We start from the raw sequence: 24,795 nt of genomic DNA, 5'->3' as shown, positions 1-24,795 counted from the left end.
AGTTTACTGAGTCTGCCTGGTACCCCTTGCCCCACCCCAAGCTGCAGTGCATGCTGGGCCAGGTGTCAGATCCCCAGCTACTTCTTCCTCCTTCCCCACCTCCTTCCTTCCCTTCCTCCCTCTTTTTCCATTCCAACTTGAGCCAGGCCTGCCGCCCCGTCTCGTACTAACCTGTGTGTCTGTAACACTCACTTTTTGTGCTTTCTGTTTCCCCAATATGCTGCCTCATAGGGAGACCATGTGAGTCCTTGTTCTTAGCTGTGGAAAGCTATCATTATGCACCGAACTGGCACCACTGCAGCTCCTGGGGGGTTTAGAAATACACAAGTGGGATAAAAATTCAAATTTTGACCGTGTCAGGAAGTATCAATGTTTTATATACTTCAGCTTAAGATAAAAGCAAGGCAGTAAAAAAGTAACTGGCTCCTTCCCCCACAGCAGTGTGAACATGAGATTGTTCGTTTTACTTCTTCAGCTCACATGTTTGTTAAATTAACATAATATTGTCAACTAATTGCTTCATCACTTTAAAGGGCTACTTTAAAAATATCAAACAAATATCACAGCAGGTTTTGATGTCCTGAAAATATAATTTTTTCAGGAAATAGCCATGCACATTTCTAGCTATTTCATCTTTCAGAGGGATTAGAGGGTCTGCACCTTTCATATACAATAATAAGATCCAAAATTATGCAAAAGCAAAAAAGATCTGAAAACAAAAAACCTATGCCTGATGTTAAGATAATATCAATGAAAACCAAATAACCCATCAGACTTTGTGTTTCCTACCATCTCTTGGCTCTGGATGGTATCCCCCCTTTTAAGACAAGTCTTCCAACTTTTGGAAATATTAAAGATACTCATAGACATTAATTATTGCCACAGCAACAGGAACCTGGCCAAACAAGGCTGAGCTCATTTCCTGATTTATTTACACATTTTTTCTGTAGAATCCTAGAACCACCAGTCTAATTTGCAGCTTTCTTGTTTTCTACTTAGTATGGGAAAGCAACATTGAAACGAACTCCATCAACAAGGCTGAGCTTATGTTGTGGTCACAGATTGGTTTTCATCTTTAAAATTAAATCAGAGGATAAGGCTGGAGTCAACGCATAAATCAAATTTGGGCTAAGGAGTATGTTCTCTACAGTTCTGAAACTTGGATCCAGAAGAGTAAATAAAAGCAAAATCAAAGAAACTGAAAAAAAGGTTATGTTAATGTGCTGCATGAAACTACAAAGAAAAAAACACTAAACAGTAATATTTGTTCCATATTGTTAATATGGGTGGTCACACACGTATCCATCTTTTATGCTTGATTTATACAATAATTCTCCACCATTAGCATTTCTGCTTGTGAGGAAAAAATCTTAAACTCATCGTCAGCCTGCTTCTGATTTCATAGTTGGTGGAAAAGCAGCAAACAGTATGTCTTCTATAAACTATACCAGGAGCTGGTCAGAATTGGGTGAAGTACTGTAATGATGTTCTGGCAGGCCATCTGCTTTGTTCAAAAAACGAATTGAAAAATACAGATGATAGATAGTTATATTATATCAATGTTTACTAGAGTAGCCTATAAGAAACAAATAAATAAAAGGCCACAAGTTGTAACTATTTATAAATATGAATCACAATAAAAATACAATCAGAAATTTTAAAACCTAATGTGTATGGATATGGGCATTGACACTGGTAACAAAGAAGACAAGGGCATTAACAGAACAAAGCTTATAAATAATTGTGTTCTAAGTGTGTCTACAAATTGCTTGGATTTGACAATTTAATGACTACCTTTTTGAAGCAATGCCAAAAAACACACCATTGTTTAAACCTTCTGCCTCTTCTTTGGTTTGAAATCAAATTCATTCAGAACTGAAGAAGATACTTTCGGCTTTGACATAATACCCATCTTCAATCTCCTTTTTATTATTTGTACATAAGTCACTAATGGAGCAGATTTTTTTTCAAGGCAGCCGTGCCAAATTAGGGTTGCTCCAATCAGGTTTTTTTTTAAGGTTGACACCAATCACTGATTGTATTTTACTGGACTTGCCAATTCTGATACTGATTCTGATTTTTATTTTCTTTTATCCCTTTAAAAAAACCTTTTCCACTAAGCTCCAGCATAAACAGACATATAGAAGACTTAAATCCAATATTAAAGTAATAACTTTGGTATTTTTATAATTAAACTATAGACCACAGTTGTTAGCTGTTCTTTTTTATTAACAAAATGAAATTCCATATGCTTATTGTTAATTGACATTAAAAACACTAAAATAAATACTATTTCCTTAAAATATATACTTTAATTAATACAATATGGCATTGAATAAAATAAAATGCCCCTCCTAATTACAAACTGTCATAGTGTTTAATTCTTTCTGTAATTAACAAGACTTAATTAAACAAAAGTAGTTTTTCTGTCTGAGCCAGCAAAATAGTCAATACCAAACTGCTGCTTCATTGTAAGGGTTACAGTATGTTTCCTCAGCTGGTGTATTTCCCTTCTGAGAGACACGTTTTCATTAAGCTCTAGGTCGATAACTGCTACATCTGGAAAATTGTGGTCCTCAAGAATTTTATCAGCCTCCTTGTCAAGTGTGTCATCCTCTGTCAGTTGCTTTCTCCTCTCCTAAACCTCCAGTCTTAAAAGTGGAATGGAGAAATTGTTCCACTAAAACTACGCAGGAACCGCTCCCTTCTTTAACAGTCACTGCCTTGTCACAGATCCTAGCTCGTGAACATCCTCTATTTAAAAATAAATAAACTTGGGTATGGGCTCTAACCGTAAAGCTCTCTCTCTGAATAGCGACGATCCATTTTGACTGGTTTCCGTATTTAAAGAAAATGTATGAAGACTAAGTACTTTGTTGTACTTACTGGACGCTTGGCATAAAGGTACACAACAATGTTCAGCTGTAGAGCTATCTGTACGCTGAAACTGAAACATCTTTTTCTCTGACGTTCTCGCCACTAAACAAAAATAAAAACTGCAGTATGGACAATGGAAGTGCCTGAGCTGGCAGAGATTTCACTGGAAGAACATCAGCACAACCGTGTGCATATAGCCTATTAAAGGACAAAATAAAAAGGTCAATTCATTAAAGTAGTTTTTCTTGCCATGTGTCTAATTGCACATGATGACTTTTCCAATTCCTTTTTCTCAGTTTACTACTCCACTTTCTTAAACATAAAAGCTAATTTTCCAGTTGTGTCTCGCTCTTTGATAAAACAGGCTTTGACTTGCTGCTCATTGTTTACACTACAGGAAGTAAACTGCAAAAAAAAATACTTTAATACCTCACGTAAAGGAACACTAAATTACTGTAAAGATTAGAAAAGCAGGGGCTGAAAAGGTCATTGTTTTGTGATTGGCCAATTTACCAGTCACCAATAGTGTCTTTTGTAGTGAAAATTTGCAGATTTAAATCGGCAGCCAATCGATTGGAGCACCCATATGCCAAATACACTGAAACTGGCAGATCATTCGCAAGAATGTCATCAAATGAAATAAATTTATCTGAGCTTTGTGAGGCTTGCATAGTGTGGTTATACCTTTGTTGGTCCTGATTGATTCATGCAAGGAGCATCAGTGATATGTATGGGTTCCTTAGTGTTGTAGTGCTTTTTCACGCCTGTATTTTTTATAATGCTGTCCATTTAAATAAATTTACATTTTATTCGCTAACACTTACTTGCAGTTTACTAATACAGGTTTTCAAATTTTGGCAAGCAAAAAAAGTCAGATTTTACATAAATAAGAGGCGTGTCACTATTGCCGGCTGATAAACCATAGGCAGAGGACTAGAGTGAATTACAATTGGATTAAAAGATACATTATGAACAAAGCACCATTGAGTCATAATTATTAAAACTCTTAAACTCTAACCACATATCCTAACTTTCCAATCTAGACCACCTGTTGGCTCCTGCACTTTTGTAATCTCTCCTTCAAATGATGTAATTTTTTTATAAATTTTTAATTGTGCCAGATGTTTAACTGTGATAGATCCCAGTTAGATTGATAAGCCAATAATTGCTTCTTTATTACTTTATTTACCTGTTATTTATTTTGTATAGCTCCATTATATACAATCTCAAAATACGGTAACCAACACGGTGATTAATCAAGAGTCAGGTTTGTCCATAAATAACTCGTGCGGTCTTCATGTCCAAGGAGAGTTACAACCCAGGTTAGAGTGTAGTATGATTTGGGCCTAGGGCAGACACAGTGTCATGGGAGTCCCACTGTCATACAGTAAATGCACCTACATAAGAAGCCAAAATGGAGCAGTCACTGCTGCTTGCTGTGTGGGGGAATGGGCTGGGCTATGGAGGACCAGGAGACTCATATTTAATAACTTTTAGGTGTCCAGACACTGGAATCCCTCTAGGCAACAAAATAATAACTAATATTTTGCCCTTTTTTTCTTTTTCTTTTTTTTTACATTTAAATATGTACCATTTCTATTGTTATTACTTTTATTTTTTATTTCAATGGTACTTGTGTGTAAAAGCCTCACTCATAAATCAGTCAAGGACAAAGCCATGTGCACGCAGCCTGCAGATTTTGAGAGATGTTTGGGACATCCACCATTCACTTTTTCTCATGGTTAACACATTTTGGCAAAACATAAGTTATTTTTTGCCTATGGGGCTTCAGGCATTTTTTTAAAAAGTAAATAAATATGTTTCTGCTAAAACCTTTTTTGAAAAAGATCTAATTTTAAGCAAATCTGAAGAGATTTTAATATGGGCTCTGCAAACAAATGGCTTGGGTAGTTTAACAGCTTTGTAAGCAAAAGTTTAGTAAAAGGTGGTGCCAGCTCTATCTCATTCCATGCCTGTGCACAGCATACTGAGAGTCATACATTTTTTCGTCTTCAAAATACTGCCAGGAGGCACTTTCGTATTTGATGAAGTTTTACCATTTTGTAAGTTGCTGTCCAGCATGTGGGGGGATTTGATAATTCAAGCTTTTCTTCTAGTCATAACATGGGAAATGAAGTAGGCAGCATTGTCTTTATATTTTGTGGTCTGTCTGTTTGTTTGTTTGTTTGGCATTCTGTTTTTGTCATATTTTGGGCATCTATAATCATGATGCCATGTCAGGAAAGTCATCTTTTGTAGGATGATGCAACTGCTGCAACGTCTACAACTGGATACCATGGCATTCATGCCCAGGACAAGTATAAACTATATTGAAATTTTTTATGTTCTTTCTCAATTCTGTTCCTATACTGATCATTCTTGGAATCTCACCCTACAACACCATATATATATTTTTTAGTTACCCCCAAATCTGTAAATCACCACCACCCTTCTTTTTTCTCAAATATTCATTTTTAGTCACTCTTCTCAAACGAATGCATTTTGAGTTCTCCTGATCCAACTCAAGCCATTTTTCTCTAACCCCCTCTTTCTCCTTTAGCATGATCCTTCTTTGCTGTCCCAGCCCCATCCTGTTTTGGTCCAAGTTTTAAAATACCTCATTTTAACTAACTTCTTTTTCTTCTTCTTCGGTTCTTTAAGACTCCCATCTCTTAGTGCACAGATCCCCTTGTTATCTTCATATCCTTCCTTTCTAACCCTTCATTATTCTTATAAACACTTTAACCTCTTGTTCTAAACACTTCAATCATTTAATTTTTTCCAAACTTCAATCCCTTTTGTTTTTGTGAACTGTGCAGTCATCTGAATTTTTCACTTTGACTTTTTACTACACCTTATTCTCCCAGTCCATTTTGTTCTCTGCAAACCTGAGCCTACTTTATTGTCTTTAGAAAGAGTTCTTCATGGTTTAATCTTTGCTATCCTTTATATCCCAACCTTTTTGTTTTATTCTCTCCCAGTCTCTATGTTCCTCTGTTAAGTCATCTCTTCATCACACAGTATTGTTTAAAATGGATACTCATTCTCCTCAAAGGTACACCTATCTCATTTTATTCTATAACAGTCCTCCCACTTCTCTTCTGAACTACCCTTTCTAAAGCAATCCGTTCATGTTCTTCACGTTCAAACTATTTCCATTTTCTGCCAAGCATCATTTAACTCTTTCCCAATCCTGATCTTCTGCATTCTTCTTAAATGTATATCTATGTCGTTTTGCCATTATTCAAACTCACCCTTTGTTTTACTCAAAACTTTTATGCACTTTTTGACCCTACTTTTCTATACCATCCTATTCTCCCAGTGTCACCTTTTCCTTGTGAACTCTTGTCAACCTTTCCCACTTTATTGTATTCTTAATTTATCTAATTCAATAGAATATCATCATAGAAAATCATCATTATCCAAAACCAATAATCTTTCTTTTATTATTGATAACTCTGTTGTTTCCCCATCATCTCAGGTCAAGAGTCTGGGTGGCATCCTCGACAGTACTATATCTTTCCAATGTCACATTAATAACATCTGCTTACTTCCACCTACGTAATATTAATTGCATTCGCACCTCCCTCACTCCTCATACCACTGCCATTCTTGTTCATAGTCTTGTCACTTCTCGGCTAGACTACTGCAATTCACTCCTCTTTGGTCTCCCTAATAAATCTCTTCATAAGCTTCAGTTAGTCCAGAATTCTGCAGCACGTATCATCACTCAAACCCCATCTATTCACCATATTACTCCGGTCTTGCAGCAGCTTCATTGGCTCCCGATCAAGTTTCGTACTGATTTTAAGATTCTGCTATTAACATTTAAGGCCATCCATAACCTCGCCCCTCCATATCTGTCTGACCTTCTTCATGTTGCCATTCCATCCCGTAACCTTAGATCCTTTTCCTCCACCCATTTGACCGTCCCTCCCGCCCGTCTAACCACCATGGGGAGCAGAGCTTTCAGCCGCTCTGCTCCCAAGCTCTGGAATTCATTACCCACGGATCTCTGAAATATCAAATCATATTCATCCTTCAAATGTAAACTTAAAACACATCTGTTTAAAATGGCTTTTTCTTTTTCCTCCTGATTGTAGTGGTTTTGTTTGGTTTTAATTTTTAGATTTTCTGATGTTTTAAGTTGTTTATAATTGTGTCTTTTATTTATTTATTGTTTGTTTGGTGTCCTTGAGTTCTCTGAAAGGCGCCTTGTATAAATAAAATGTATTATTATTATTAATATTTATCTCTTATACTAAAATTTTTGTCACTTTATTTAATCATTCACATACTTCATTTACTTTAACATCCATCCATCTACTTGCCCCAAATCTGAAATAATCTACTTTTTTCATAACCTAGATGACTAGTTATTTTCTTTCTTCCCTTCCCATTCTCTTAGTTCCACCATGTTCCTTAACCTTTGGTTCTTCACCCACCTTTTTCTTCTTAATCTTAATCTGCCATGTTTACTGCGAACCTATACTCAGATCATTTTCTAGGTCTGTATACATGCCTCATTTTACTAACCCGTTTTATATATCTTCAACCCTAGTCTCACCTCTTTTTTTTTGAGGATCACTTGGATGCCCCTTTCCCATAACCTTTAACCACCTCATTCTTCCCCAGTGTTGTGTTGTGTATATGTAAATTGTTCACTCACTTCATCTTTGCTGTATGTGTTCCATCTTGTCCTCTCCAACCCATAGTAGTTCAAAATCTACTTCTTGAAAGCCAAATAACCCCCATTCTAGTTGCCTCTGTCATTCATGTTGTGTGAATCTTGAACACTGTCAAAATCTCAGGCCACCCCTTTTAACTGTGTTTATTTATTCTGATTTTTCTGGGACTGACTTGTTTTATTCGTTTTACAAAATTATTTCTAATTTTCTTTGCTGCTTTTCTTTCTCGTACTTCGACCCATCTCTTTATTCTCTGGCCTGCTTGTCCATTTTCCATTATTTCACTGGTCACCTTTTTTCTAGTATTATTAACCTCAGTAGTGAAATACTATCAGCTTCAAGTTGTTAGTGCTGGAAGTTTAATAATGTTTTGCAAACCTGAAAGTAATTATTCAAAGAAGAGTCATTTAACATGTTACATTGTTTATCATTTCTTTAAATGTGTGTGGGTTTGTTTGTGTTTGTGTGGTTATGCATGCATTTGTGGATTTAAGTATGTTTTTGGAAAGCTATACTCCAGTCAATATGGAAAGCAAAGTTACAAATAAAAATCATCACAGTGCATCATTTTTAGAGATTACTTAGTTGATTACTTTGATGCACCAGGAGGTTTTTCATTCATACACATTAACAAAAAGAGACCAATGTCTCAGAGTAAAAAACACTAGTTTGACATAACATTCTCCAACTTTTTTAATTTAGTCCAAGGTAGCAGGGGTCCAAAGCTTATCTTGCCAGCATCAGGCCTTGGCAGAATGCCTGTCCATTATAGGGTCCCCTCATCATACACGCAGAGTCACAAAGAAAATTTGGAGTCTCAAGTTAACCTAATATGCTTGTTTTTGGGTATGTGGGAGAAAGAATTAAATATCTGAAGGAAAACCCGTGCAGATGAGGAAGAACATGCAAACTCCACATGGACAACAAGTAGGTGTGGGATTCAAACCTAGACACTGTTTAAAATAAGTGATTGAACTAAGTATGTGTGTTTTCAGAATTATCCAAAAATATTACTCTGTGTAGTGTCTGTGTTAGTGGATTCAAAACTGTAATAAGGCTGTGGCTCCAAGTCCCATATCTGACCCACTGCACAACCTTATATGTTGCCCCACTCTAACTATAAAAAATAAATAAATGAAAGACTGTAGAACTGTTTATATTTGTTTTTCTGGAGTATTTTGGGCTTGTGTTTGCCATGTAAAGGCAATACATAAATAAAATATTGTTTGATCATTCTGAAGATACTTTTGAAACATAATTCTTAAAAAGTATCAAACCTTTAAACTGTATTTTTTGATACCAGTCTGTAATATGGCCATTTAATTACACCATGAAAGTGGGACAATTCTACAATTCAGTTATCACCCCTTTTACATGCAAGTATTTATAGATATGATGACCTTTCATGATGATCATTATTTTAAATATTACAGAGATATGAATCTGAACTTTAAAAGAATAGAGGGACAGATTAAAAGGTACTTGAAATTATTAGGCTGTGATATTTAAGAAACTGAGGGCAAAAGTTAATGAACCTTTTTCAATAAGTAACTTTTGACTTTCACTTTAGCAGCAAGAACTTCACACAATCACATCTTTTTGCCAATATTTTGCTGGAACAATTTTTTTGCATTTGTTTTTACAAACCTCTACGAGCTTTTTGAAATTTGAAAGATGTCTTGCATGAACACTCCTTTCCATGTTCTTCAATAGTACTTTAATGTGACTCAAGCTGGGGCTTTAGCGTGGTCATTGTTCTTTTTCTAAGCTATTCTTTAGTGAACTTGTTTGAATGCTTAAGATCACTGCCTTTTTGAAACATCTACATTATGCCCAGCTGGCGTTTATGATAGCCTGACGCTCTTATCAAGAATTTCTTCATTTTTCTCAAAATTCATGATTCCTTCAGTGAGAGAAAAACAAGAACACGAAAAAACGCTTCATATAAGGACACTCCTTAGCACCATGTTAGATAAGGTTTTATTGTTGGTAGGCTGTTCACCAAACAGGATCCTCCTGTGGGGGCTGTATTGTTCAATTCCGGACTCCTTGGTGCAGAAAACAGACTTTCAGAACCTCTCTGGCTTGCCAAGGTGATCTCTGGCAAACTTCAAATAGTCTGCTTTCTTCTTTTTTGACACAATAAGGTTTCTTCCTAAAGACTCTTCAATAGATTGCATTTCCACTAAAGGTTGTTTTACTTGTTTATTTATCCACCACAATTCCAGAAGCAGCTGGGAAGACTTGTAAATCTTTCAATGTTTCTGAATCATTATGTTTTACCTCTTTTTATTTTCCTTTGGTTGTGAGTCAAATTTTAGGACAAAGTCCACTTCTTGACAGAGCTGCCATTTTAATTCCTTCAACATTATCAGTGGAATTATCGAGTCAAAATTCTTTTTAAAATGGCACTAACCTTTTCCTCAGTTCTGCTGAAGTTTTCTGAGTTTCAGATAGGGTTGTGTGATATTGGCAAAAAATTATATCTCGATATTATTGCGACTTTGACGATAATGATAATTAGACAATATTTTGGATTCTTTAAAACGGGTTTGGAAAAGTCTTATTGATCTAGCTTGGTCTTGTTAATAGGATATTAATTGTAGCTTACTAATGAGATTAATGTAAACAACACATAAGGAAAACAGGTCTTATATTATCTTTAGTTGTAAGTAAATAAATAACACAAAAACATTAAATCTCCAGTCAAAATATTACTGAGATCAAACGGTGCAAGTATGAATACACCATTTCAAAGTGGCTTACAGGGTTTACATAAAAGACCAAAAAAAAAACTATTATAATGAGAATATTTTAAACAGACACTTAACCTTAATGTAAATAGAATATGAATCCAAAGGGAATAAAATACTAATCATAATTGAACTATAGGCCATGAGCATTACATTCTTTATAAAACATAAACCGTTGTACTGTTAGGTGAACTGTGCAGTATACAAGCAAGAACAAAAATATAACTTACTGTACTATAGTGTAAAAATCCAAAGTTCTGTCAAAAACTGCGCAGGAAAAAAATAGTATTTATAAACAAGTTCTGTCATATATTGCACAAAGATACAAAAAAACTCAAACCTATAACATTTTTAAACAAATTACTAACTTTAAGTTCTGTCCAATATTGCACAAAGATATCAGAAAAAAATAAAACAATTGAAAAAATTCTACTGAGGAAACCTCAAGTTGTGTGACAGAAACACCAGTCTACTACAGCATGTGGCTTCAGAGCATCATGATTTTATTACAACATTCACTCAGAAGGACTGTTTGAGGCAGGGATGCACAGGTACTTTTTTTGCAAGTTTCCCGTATTTGGAGAAATGTACTTCTTGTGTTTTCCACCACTCAAGTGGATTTACATCACTATGCACCTCCGGTATGATCAAGTAGATCTTGATCTCTTTTTCAATGGTAGTGTGCAGAGATGCAGCTTCTCCTGTCTGTTTTTGAAATAGCTGCTAAAAAGATTTTTTTTTCTTTTTTGCTCTTGTCACTTGTGTCATCACATGCTCCAACTTCTTCAGCCATGGGGCGAGATAGAGCGGGATGAGAAGGCAGTGATCTGTGCAAGAGTTTTAAATAATGAAAGAAAAAAATGTACTTTAGAATCAATGACCTCCAACCAAGATGGCTTGTGAAATTAAATGCGTTTGATAGGCATATGCTTTTTACGGAAATAAAAGTAATCTATTTGAGCGAATTATATATTTTGTTCGAAAGTATTAATAATTTGTTCAAACTGATTTTTTTTTTCTCCTTGCACCTACGAGGCTCCATCCTAGATCAATTTCACTTAAACTGCATTTTATAAAGTAACAACAGTTTTTGCCACACCAGCTCTGTATGCCATGCGATTTCAGTTTATTACCTGCAGCGCTTTCGACTATATTCAGTTACATTTGTCTTACAATTACATGAAAAAAGGCAATTGATCTCAAGCCATAAATTAAGGTAATAAAGCAGTATGAGGGAGGAAATGTGATCGCATGTGACTTTAAGTTATCCCATTATAACTGGTGCCTAATGTATGCGCTGTATTGTGAACTGCCGTGAAGGGGTAATGAAACCACACTGAACTCCTTTATGTTTTCTGTTTTAATATTTCAGCTTGTTAATAGTAAACATTTGAGTACTCAAATTCTGCTGGTACAGTCCCTCTTCTCACAGTTAACACAGTGAACACTGGGAGAGGCTCACACTGATGACATAACATAACACAGACAAAGAGGCGTGTTTTTGATTGTTTTTTGCAAAGTGAGTGAAATACATGATAATTTCAGCTTGCACATTGTTAAAACAACAGTTAAGATATTATCGTACGTATCTCTCATACATATCACACACTCCTAGTTTTAGGCATAACAGTAGAATTGGAAAGAAATTGCCCTGCTCTCTTGTAGTTCTTCCGAACGTATTATTTTAGATCTTGGGTTTCATTGGTTAACCTACTTAATTAGTCAACCCACACAATGCCGATTTGTTTTAATGGAAGTTAGAGGAATAAGGGTTTCATTTATATTTATGCCCCCTGCACAATTTCCATATGCTCTGAAAACTATTGTGCTACATGAAAATTTTTTTTCAAAACTCTCAAATTGTTGAATAATCATACTATATTTCAATTAAGAAGGAGCAAATTCTGAATAAGTAAACATTTTGTGTTTAAAAAAATATGATTATGCAATATCACAAACTTTCATGCATGACTGTATTTGTCTTTTTATATAAGTGATGTTTAGAGTTAAACTTACTTTCTGTAGATTTGTGTCAGAACTTTGTGAAACAGGCTGAGAACTCCCAGGGAGAGACTACAGCACAACAGGATGCTGAACCGATTCTGCAGATTTTTGCAGGAGAAAAGTGAGGCTTCTTCCAAGGTTGCAAGATTGTTTTTTGTTGTAGCAATGTAGACCATTTGTTTCCAACTCAATTCAGTCTGGTAAAATGGACTTCTGTGGTTCACCACAGTGCTGTATGAATATTTTCACTTTCTCCACAATGCCTATAGATACTTTATTAATCCCAAGGGAAAATTCACAAATAAAAATAGAAAAAAAAAGTAGAAAAGTACACATACACATACAGTCATACACGGAGCTGCTGAAAAGGCTGCCACTCTCTGCGGCGCCGGAACTAAAAACTTAAAAAAATTGTTCATTATATTAAATAAACGTTCAGATGATGGGAGAACACAAAGTGTTTAAATTAAGGTTGTCACAATACCAAAATTTAAAACTTCAATGTGATACTAAGAAAGGTACTGAAATTCCTCTTTATACCTCTCTGACCTCACACATGTTTATAACCCCATCCACACTCTTAGGTCCTTGGTTTTCTCATCACCACCCCCATCCCAAGCATGCCTGATCACCATGGGTTCCGGGGCATTTAGTTGTACTGTTCCTTGTCTCTGGAAGTCACTACCACAAAACATTCAGGATATACAGTAGATTCCCTAGCCATTTTCAAATCCCGTGTTAATCCATCCATCCATCCATTTTCTAACCCGCTGAATCCGAACACAGGGTCACGGGGGTCTGCTGGAGCCAATCCCAGCCAACACAGGGCACAAGGCAGGAAACAATCCTGGGCAGGGTGCCAACCCACCGCAGGACAATCCCGTGTTAAGACTCATCTATTTAGATTAGCTTACACTATATGACCTTAGGCTGTATTCTTATTTGTATATGTATATGTGTATGTCAGTTAGTCAGTCATTATCCAACCCGCTATATTCTAACAGAGGATCTGGGGGGTCTGCTGGAGCCAGTCTCAGCCAGCACAGGGCGTAAGGCAGGAACGAACCCCAGGCAGGGCGCCAGCCCACCGCAGATATGTGTATGTTTATATGCATATTTGCTTCTTATTGGTTTTATGATTTTACTGTTTGTACAGTGTCATTGGGAATTTAAAAAGATGTCTTGAATTAAAATGTATTATTATTATTATTATTATTATTGTTGTTGTTGTTATTCTGAACCAATTTCTAAACCCAATACAGTATATAATGTAACTCAATAAAAATGTATTTAAATAAATTGTAACTCCATATGCATTAAAATTTTAACATTGATAAAAACAAATAATTGAAATTTTAGTCATTAAATGCAAATACTTTGAGTAGAACAATCTTTCGTAAAAGGTAGAATTAACGTTCTGTAAACAAAAAAAAATGAACTTTAAGTCCAGTAAGCATTTTTTTTTTGCTTTGATGAAAACAAATACTGTTACTGAGGTAATACAATAAAATGTTACAAAGGTCACTAAATTATAAATGAATAAGTATTACAATCTAATGTAAACAATATGCATAAAATATTAAAATAAACATTAAATAAATATTCAAGTAAAAAGAACATTAATATTGTCTTTTGTAAACAATTGTTCAGAAAAGCAACACTCAAACAGACCATTAACATAATTAAAAATTTCACATAAATGGAAATTGTGCACATTGCATTTTTGTGTAAATAAACTATTATGTCTTTGCAACTTCTAAATATTGTGTGTGCCATTGTTGGGCTGCAGATGAGCCCTGATGTACTAAATACACACTCTGAAGCACAGCTGGAATTATATGAGCACACGAAGGAGTGAGTTGCACCACAGTTTATGTAGTTTAGCATTGGAAAGGTACAGCACTTTACATTATATATTAAATGTGATGAAATATAATTTAAAAAATTGCATGTAAAAAATAAAACAAAGCAATGCACTATGACAGCAGACTTTGTGACAGGTTTAAAAATCAAGGGAGTAACGGATCCATATAGTGCTATAGAGAGTTGCCTCTGCATGAACAGAACAAAACAGAAGTGACCCACTGGTAACAATAATTGATGACCCCTGTCTTGATGCATTAAACATTTAACTGGCTACAAAAAACATTTTCATCTGTAGGAAAAATAAATGTCACAACTCTAATTAAAAGGCAATAGTTTATAGGTTTATACTTATTCATTTTGTAAACTTAAGTTTCTGCAATTTAGAAATATGGTACCAAGCACCTTGGGCATGGGAAAGGCACTATATAAATAAAATGATAATTATTATAATATATATTAATATAATATATATATATATTATAATAAAATATAAATTATTATTGTTACTACTCAAAATTTTTTGTATTGACTTGCCTACAGGCATGCATGTATCTTGCTTTTTTCCGTACCCATTTTCTACAAAACCCAAGTTTTTCCAGACCCCACCCCAGCTGCCCTCTTTCTCAGTTTAGCATGCTGGTGAAACCTCCAACTCTGCTGGAATTACCATCTTATTAGCACATGGGAGTGCATGGAAATGGGGCTGGAACTCAAGCCATGGCAAAATGGAAGTGCATTCATAATGTGAGCTTTAGAATTAATACCATGAAAAATGAACATTGAAGTCATTTTAAATTTTTAAAATAATACTTATCAATATTTTGATACTTTTATAATCCCTAGTTCTTGCAGACAGAAAGAAAGGACCCACTATTGAAGCAAGCTTTACTATAGAATGTTGTTCCCTAGCATGGCTTTTCCACTGACCCACTGTCCAAACAAAAATTCTGTGATAAGCACAAGATAAGTTCTTCCCACTTTCGTCAACACTTTCTTACTCTCTGAACAGCACTGAGCTCTGGCCCAAAATCTCCCATTGACTTTGAGCTCAAAGGGTTTCTGACTAGGTCTAGGTAGGTGCTATTTGCAGAGTATTCCTAGAATTACTCATGGGGTCATTAATTCATCCTAGTAAGACCTATAAGTATTCTGTCTAGACTGCCTCTGGTCACTCCATTGCTCCCTACTCTCCTGACTCCTAATATATTTAAAGAGCCTGGCAACCTTGGTTATTTTGACTATGGATGTTCAATATGACACACAGAAATCCTTTTACATTCTTGTGTAAGTCTTGTGCTGCCACCTAGTGGTCCATCTCCCTTAACCTTAGCATAACTACCTCAGCATAACCACTTTTGAGCATTTTAAAACAGGCTTATCCATGTTAGGGTGCTTGCAGATCCTCCTTTTACCAGACTGACAGCCCCCTGGCACTTTCTGAAACATTTTATCAAAAGCACATGTCCTTATCAAGCCTGGACAGGCATTCTTTCTCTATTCTTTCCCCATACTTGTCTATTTCCCCATTGGGACAAGGCATTGCAATGATTGTGGCACAGCACTCACATGAAAGAGGGACAGGGAACATAAATTAGGGGAGCTTGTATTGTGTGTCCTACCTTTGCCACAGTCTACACAGGCCTCTCCTTGTTTTATAGGTCATACTTTGTCAGTTGTGACCTTTTGTCTTTTGTTTTAAACATAGAAACACCACTTAACATTGGCTATTCACCCACATAATTCTGTAAGTAGTAATTTGTAATAACAAAATGTGTACAACATCATGTCCAACTCTTACAGTTTTTGCCTTTCTCTGCCCCCTTTAATCCCCTAGCATTGCTTTGCTAGGCCTATTGTAATATCTGTAAATCACAGACACTTGTTTGAAAATTCAAGTGAAGGAATATACATTATTTTCCCCATATAGGTCTTCAATTCAAAAGCATAGAATTATGAGAAATGTCTCTTTCCAGTTTACTCTGAGCATTTCCTTTCCAGGAAGTAACTGCTAATTAATATTTTAGCAAAAAAAATGCATGGGTTTTGCACGTTGTGAGGTAAAGACTAGATAATGGACATGTTAACTGCCCAAGAAGAACAAGATTAAAAAAATTTTCTCAGCCATAATTACGAACTGAATGGAGTAAGTAACATATAAAATTATATAATTTTTGGGTGGAATATTCTATTAATTTGCTTTGAAACAGAGTGTTAAACATTTCTTCAGAAGGAAAGAGAGTTAAAATTATTAAAATTCTTTGTGAACTATTTGCTTAATACCTCTTAATGCCAAAAGTAAAAGGTTTGAGCTATGAGGAGAGATTGAAGGGACTGAACCTTTTTAGTTTGAGCAGAGATTAAGAGGTGACATGATGAAAGTTTTTAGAATTACAAGGAGAATTAATGTGGTGGATCGAAGCTGTTGTTTTAAAATACATTGTTCAACAAGAACATGAGAACACAGAATGAAGCTTGTTAAGAATAAATTTTACCCAAATGTTACAGAGTTTTTCTTCATGCAGAGATACACAGATGCACGAAATGAATGGTCAAGTAGTGAGGTAGGACAGTATGAGATTACTGAACTATAGAAGTTGACTTGATATGTTTTTGGAGACATTGTTTTAATAGTATTGATAAGCTTTGTTGGGCTGAATTGCCTGTTCTTATCATACATGTTCTAATATGATTTAATACTGATCATATCTTTGCATGAAAATAAGGTGTTGAACACTAGAAAGAGTGTCTTCTCACATTGGGTCAAGATTGGTAGAGTAAGGTAGATGTTTGCAATAATTGCAGGGTATATCAATTCCATCAAATAGCTGAAAAATTGATACAGTAGACAGTTTTTTTTTTTTTACTGAAACTCAAGAAATATTATAGCAAACAACAGCAACAATCCCCTCAAACAAACACAATAATATCAGTAAAACCAAAAAAAAAATCACCTTCACCAACATATCAGGTTTAGGCGATAAGTAGTTTCTTAGTTTGAAAAATTAAAGGAGATAATTCAGTCCATCAAACTCATTTGCTTAGCTAATAGCTAAATTGTCGCAGTATGTCATCCACGTAGTTTGTTCCAAATTCCCACAAATCTTTGCATAAAGAAGTGCTTCCTGGCTTCAGTCCTAAATGCACTTTCTTGTTACATGTGACATGTTTGTATTTAAAGCTCTTACTATCTGGGTAATTTAATTGGAAATCATATTAAATAATCAGATTTAAAAAAAAAAAAAACTGCCAAGACCACTCTAAATGTTGTTACTTTCTCAACAAGGTCACAAAACATAACAAATGTAAATACTTTGATGTTGTGATGATGTCAATATACAGCACAATAACACGTGTAAATCATATTGTAGTTTGTGATCTTGAAAGGATTGGCGTACAAGATAAGTGGGCTTGAGAACATCATGTTAATATGAATAGGCATCACAGAGGACAGGAGTCTTTTCCATCAGCATTGAATGCAAACAGGTCTAACACAGGGTCCACTCTCCCCACCGCCATACCTTCCCCACATCTCTAGAATTTTGAAAATATTTCAGTCATATTCCAAAAAAAGCAACTTCTGCATAAAAGCAAAGAATCTCGCTCTTCATAGTAATTAGCCAAGTTATTAGTGATAAAGAGTTCCCAAAATCTTAGTCCATTAATATAGTAGCACAGGCAGAGGAGATTTTATATTCTTAACTAATTTTTATTGCTTTAAGCATTTTGCCTTTAACTTAAATATATATATGTATATATATATATATATATATATATATATATATATATATATATATATATATATATATATATATACAGTATATATATATAAATTTATATATATATATATATAAATTTATATATATATATAGATAACAGCTAGTGTTACAGATCAGTATAAAGAAGTTAGATAAGCAGGTTCAGAAAATGGACAGTGATCTAAAAATGAAAGTTTGCTACTTTTGAATGTGTGTATATGTGTGTATAGTGGGTTCTGAGTGTATTCAAACCTCTTCACTTTTTTCAGATTTTACTGTTGCAGCCTTATCCTATAATTGTTAATAATTAATTTATCCCCCATTAAATAACACTGAGTATCACAGAATGACAAAGTGAAACCAGGACCTTAGGAACTGTGACATTGAAGATTATTCCATAACATTTTCTGTGACAGATAGCCTCTGGTTCCCTTCATACATTTCACAATATATGACCATGTTGGTCATGATTAAATTAAACAGTACATTAGATTTTAGCAAATTCTAGAAAGTCATAGAAACTGTATAATTACAGACAATTTAGCACAGTGGTTTGCTCTATTATTTTAAAGTTTTAAGGACCAAAGTTCCGTCATTACGAATTTTGCAAGTGTTCCCTGACTCCTTACAGATTTTCTTAGAATACTAAGGCTTCCTCCACACATCCCAAATTTGGGTAGTGTTTTCTGACACATTCATCTAAATGTAAGGTAGGCAGCATAGTGCTGATATTGCTTTATGTATGCAGTTTGCATGTTCTCCTATTATTCACATGGGTTCCCTCTCAGTACTCGGGTGCTTTTGCAAAGAAAGGTGTGTAAAATTACTAAGAAACTCAAAACTGGCCCTGTATAATTGAGTATGACCTGTGATGGGCAGATATCCTCCTCAGGGCTGTTCCTTGCCTGATGTTGCTGAGATAGGCTGTGGTTCTTTGATACCATAACAGAAATGTAGGTTCAGAAGATGGATAAATGTATGATACTTTGACTTGTATTATCTTGAGCAGGACCTGAAGTCCTGGAGCTATAAAAGCAGGTTGAGAATTGTTATGATTATTCCATAGCCATTCATTTCAACTGTGGTGTCAAACATGACTTTTTAATTACCAAGTCAACACGAACCTCTTAAGAAGTGTTAATGTAACTTATCACTTTTATTTTTAATTTGTATTGATTGTATATTTCTGTGCTTCATTGCCCAGGTATCATGACAAACAGGAAGTGACCAGTAACTTCCTGGGAGCCATGTGGCTAATTTCAATAACCTTCCTCTCTATTGGCTACGGAGACATGGTGCCTCACACATACTGTGGAAAAGGGGTGTGTCTGCTGACAGGGATCATGGTAGGTATATCACTGGATCATGAGGTTTTAAACCTCTCCTTACAGAATGAATGTCCATCTTAATTATTTGGCTAAATAATAAAGAACGCTTACCTAACAGGCATTTCTGCAAGCATTTTTGTGATTTTCAAAACAATATTAAACTAAGATTTTTGTTTTTGTAAACCATAGGAAATCTAAAATTAGAACATTTATTGGTGACATCTTTAACAATAAAGTAGGCAATGATTGATTCCACAGTTCAGAGTTTATGCATGAAAGAAGAGTGGATTTCATTTCTGTCATATCCCTTTCATTTCCCCTTCCTTTCATTTGTTAGAGCAAGGTTTTTAAATCATATAGTATTATTCCATGTGTTTATCCCTGTCATCTCTAACCTCACCTGCAAATCCACCCTGAACAAGTAAAAATATGCTAACTTTAGTTGTTGAGACTTAACTACTCAAATCTTATCTGTTCATCTTCTAGAGTCCTCCCTTTTCTCTGTTTTCTGCCTGTTGACTATTTGCTTGAAAGTCGCCTATTATGATCCGTGCAAGATCAGGAAGTAGATGGGCAACCAGGAAAACAAATATCCTAAACTAGAATCTTCTTGAAAGTATTTTTTAGTTTCCTACACAGACAGCTGTCATGCTTTTATATGTAGTTTATCTTTTTGTAGGCATTCTTTGGCTTTTGAAAATAACCAAGACATCATACTGGGAGTTTGAGAGTAAAGTTCGAAAGTAAATACAATTTTGTTCTGGTGCCCATATCAAATGCAAAATGCAATTCTCTTTGGTCTGGTTTTCAAGCCTCCTAGTGATTACTGGGCTAAGTCAACCAGAAATGTGCAGCACATGATATTACCAAGTCAAGGGTATAAAGGTCAAGGTCCATGCATGTCCTGATTTCTCCAAGCTTGTGGGTACAAACATAGAAAAGACTAGAAAAAGACTCATTAATGCTTCAATGTGATTTTAGGCAACAGATTCTTTTGTTAATTGTCTCTGACTTGAGTATGAAATTTGCTGACTTGCCATGAAATTATTTTATTTTTTGACTCCTCTGTTTTTTTTCTCCTGCATTCTTTGACATAAGATTTTTTTTTCACAACCTGGATTTCTTTATTAGTTTTGTTTTCCCAGTATCTACCTGTGCCTATTAATAAAACCCCAATCTATCACCTAATTTCGTTCGTACTGAAATACTGCTGCCGAAACAGAATCAATACAACAGCAAACACATTACACTTTTGCCCTGTTTGGGGCTCATCAGGTGTATGCACTTTTGCATCCCCTCACGGGGATCAAGCGATTGCCTCTGACGCTCATTTTTTTAATATATATTGTGGACACTAGGGGTCGCTGTTGCCCCTTAAACCCAACAGGCAGACACGCAGGACACAGGGTAAAAGCAAAGTATTTTAATATTTTGCCTTCTTGAAAACAGTGCCCAAAGCACCACAGCCACCATAAACAGGCAAATAAACACATCTATTCCAAATACAATACAGCATAATTCTCTCCTCCACACCTCCCAGCAAGCATTGTCCACCTCCTCCTGACTCTGGCTCGCTTGTTGGGTCTCCAGCAGTCCTTTATATAGTCCTTGACCCGGAAGTGCTTCTCCTCTTCCATGACTTTGAAGTACTTCCACTCTATGTAAACGGTAGGGAATCCCCAGTCTCCCTGCAGCATCTCCTGCCAGGATAAACTGCTGGCTGTCCCTTACAATATATGTATTATCTTAGGACAAACACTGGCCTGTCAAATGTGCAGTTTCTCATACAGAAGAAGAAAAAGTAACAGAAAAGAAATTCAAAGTTTGTAACACATTACATTTTAATAATTCGTAACTATATAATATATTTAGTTATTTTTGTAAGTTATGAGAAATGTAACTAAGTTACTTTTGAAGTAGTATTCCCCACACTTCTTGGGAAACACAGGCTCTGTGGTTGTTTTCGGATTCGTGGCTGTTGATGAGGACATTGAATTATTTTTTTGCACAGTTTAGTGACATTGGAGCATTTTACCAAGGGAGAACTTTATAACTGGACTTGTGTATGTTAGCAGGGTTCTTAAGAAACAAGGTTTCTGCCTTTAACTGGGTTACTCACCTTATCCTAGTTTTGTGTGTTGATATAAATGCGCTTCTTTTGTCTTTGATTTTCTTTCCTATATTATGTCATACAGTATATGGCCACGTTCACGTACCTTGTCTCCCTGAAAAATACTGTTGCAACACTATCAAGATTTTACTGTCAAAGCTTTATTTATATATCTCCCAATGCACAAGTCATTGCTTACTAAGGTGAGGATTACAGGCCAGGAGTGTGATAGAATAGCTCCGTCTTGGCAGCCCTTCGCACCTAGGCAGAAGATGATCAATAATGATATCTTTGTAGTTACAAAAACCACAAAGTTTTTTAAAGTTACCACAAAGGAGTGAACAGAGGGAGAACATAAAGTATGAAACATAAACGCATTATTGTAGAACCTTTGAATTAGCAGGGCATGCCTCATCCACTTACCCATTGTTTCTGTATCAAAAATGGTAATACTTTAGAATAAAAGTGACCTACTAACCTAACCTATTAATAGGTTACTACTAACTAATAGGTAACCTATTAATAACTAAACACTTCTTAAGGAATATCTTATAATGTACCAATGACACTTTAAAATGGGACCTGCCGACTTTGCATCTATCAGTCATTCACTGCTGCGTCACAATAATATTCCATGGTTGCAATGGATCGGGAGCCTCAGCAGCATCAGATTCAAGATGGGAAACAACCCTGGACAGGTGCCAGTCAAATGCAAGGCTCACAGTCACACACTCACTTTATCTGACCCTGCAGCCGTTTTAGCATCACCATTAAACTTTGCACGTGAGTCATGAAAGCAACATATAAACTTTAAAAAGACAGTGATTAAAAGTGTGACTAAAAACCAGAGCTTTGGGTTCATGAAGCTCAGTGCAAACCACAGTGCCACCCATATAGGTGTACAGAGGTGTAAGGTTAATATTATCATTTGTGCTGAGTATAATGTAATCCTTGGTTTACATTTACATTTATTTATTTGGCTGATCCCTTTAATCAAGGTGATTTGCAGCATTTGAGATACAATTCGTTACTTTTTTTGTTTTTTTTCATTTGGAGCATAGGTAGATGAAAGGACTTGATCATGTCACCGTGTTAGTAACGGGATTTGAACCCACAACCTCTGGGTTTGAATTCCAAAGCCATGACCACCACATAGTTGCATGTGCAGATCAACATCCATCATGTCACCACTCTCCAGTGTTATGCTTAATTAGTAAAACTGCCACACCTCAAAACTTATGTTTCCTTTCCTGAAAAATCACAGAACATATAATATGGAGTTACATCAAGTAACAGTACTGATGTACTGAAGCTGTAACATTCTGTTATAGTGTCATTGTTCAGCACAATTCAGATTGCCAAGATTATCAAAGTTATCATATTATCAGACATGGGGAAACCATGCAGACTCCACAAAGACTGAGACCAATAATGAGATTCACCCCCATAATGCTGGATCTGTGAGGGAGCAGCATTAAGTCTCCTGTTATCAAATGGTTGACTTTCAGGACCTGAACATCCAGCCTTTCTCACCCTTTTTTTAAACTAGCAGAAGCACTTTTGTATGTGTTTTAAATTAACACCATGGATTTTCTCTTTGTGTTTTAATTAAGAATGGGTTCCAATTATCAGTAAAGTATTAATCAGCAGCATCCACTTCAGCTGGTAAATTGAAAATGTAAAAATCCATACAGTGTATTTTATGATATGATTTTAATGTAAAATTTATATTGTACTTTTAAAATTAATTTAAGGTTAAAAATGACAAATGTAAAAAATAAAGTTTAAAATAAATTGGACTTAAATAGAGTTGAAAATGGAATTGAAAATTCAAATTCAGTTTGAAAAGTTAAAGTAAAATAAAAAGTTACATGAAATTGGACTTCACCATCCATCCATTTTCCAACCTGCTGAATCTGAACACAGGGTCACGGGGGTCTGCTGTAGCCAATCCCAGCCAACACAAGGCAGGAACCAATCCCGGGCAGGGTTCCAACCCACCGCAGGACACACACAAACACACACCAAGCACAATTTAGAATCGCCAATCCACCTAACCTGCATGTCTTTGGACTGTGGGAGGAAACCCACACAGACACGGGGAGAACATGCTAACTCCACACAGGGAGGACCCAGGAAGCGAACCCAGGTGCTCTAACTGTGAGGCAGCAGTGCTACCACTGTGCCACCGTGCCACCCATATTGGACTTCACATTGAAATTTAAAATGTAATTCAAAATGAAATTTATAACTTTATAACTAAAATTACACGTAATTTAGACTTTGAAGTGGACTTAAAATTAAGCTTAAAGTTGAAACGAAATAAAAGAAAATAAATTGGGCTTTATCTTGGAATTTCCATTGCTACTAGGCAGTCCAGATGTGTTTGGCACCTGCTGCCCTTTTCACCACTGAAGTGTCGACACATCTATTTTATGAGAAGAGATTAATTCATTTATTTTACTACACATTAATTTTTAAAACTTAGTGTTGAACTCAACCCCAGTGTATTTTTAAAATACTGTGGTGAAAATTCTGTTTCTGAAACAAAGGTGGAAATTTCCAGTGATTAAGGGTGTCTTATATCTCTTTATCCATATGATTATATTTTCACTAACTTTCCTTTTTATTCTTTAAATGGAACAGTCAACCGTCTACATCATTTCAGTGTTATGTTTCCACCTCATCACTCCAATGAAATCAAAAGACCTCTCCTTTTATGTGAACGTGTGTATGGGATTGTGTGTGGAAGTGCAAAAGGAGGCCCCTGTGTCCACCAATGATACATTTCATTGACGAAAGTGAAAAAAGCGTTCTCTACAAGGCATGGCTGTCTCCTCAGGGAGCTGGCTGTACAGCGTTGGTAGTTGCCGTGGTGGCCAGGAAGCTAGAGTTGACCAAGGCTGAGAAACATGTCCACAACTTCATGATGGACACACAGCTCTCAAAGCGGGTGAGTGAAATTCCATTGTCTCCTCTTTGGTTTTTAGGCTTTGCATTAGCAGTAGATCTTGTCTTTTCAGTACCATGAAGTCATATTTGGGAACTTTTGGGGTTAGAATGTAATTCTTTAATCGTTTTACACATTTCTTAACAAGTCTTGTATTATTTATTGTAGTCCAATGCTTCATTGTGTCTTCTTCCCTTAACCCCTGTTCATGCTGTGCTTCTCCCACATTGTTTCTTTATTTGCTTTCATGTCTCTGTACTTTTTTCCCCTGCATTTTTATAATGTACAGAAAAGCCATGTTGCATCTCAGTCTACTCTGAATAAAATACATAAATACTAATGACATACTACCTGCACTTGGAATGTCAATCCAATATCTTAAACACAACAACAGGCTTTCTTTAGAGCAGTGATTATGAGTTGTAAGGAGGGTAAGTCAATAAGTAAGGTCACTTTGGGAATGC

At 35.6% G+C, this 24,795-nt stretch overlaps 1 protein-coding gene across 2 annotated transcripts in view; it reads left to right on the top strand.

The window, feature by feature from the left end:
- Positions 1-24,795, top strand: part of kcnn1a (potassium intermediate/small conductance calcium-activated channel, subfamily N, member 1a) — a 154,500-nt gene that overhangs the window by 88,240 nt on the left and 41,465 nt on the right. For both annotated transcript variants that reach the window (XM_028816585.2, XM_051935005.1), the window contains exons 5-6: positions 19,148-19,289; positions 24,224-24,334. In XM_028816585.2, coding sequence (XP_028672418.1) covers positions 19,148-19,289; positions 24,224-24,334 — 253 coding nt within the window. The remainder of the gene's footprint in view (positions 1-19,147; positions 19,290-24,223; positions 24,335-24,795) is intronic.

This window comes from Erpetoichthys calabaricus, chromosome 12 (genome assembly GCF_900747795.2).
Source record: "Erpetoichthys calabaricus chromosome 12, fErpCal1.3, whole genome shotgun sequence".
NCBI lineage: Eukaryota > Metazoa > Chordata > Cladistia > Polypteriformes > Polypteridae > Erpetoichthys > Erpetoichthys calabaricus.
Note: the sequence above shows the minus strand (reverse complement) of the source record. Positions and strands in the feature narration are given on the sequence as shown.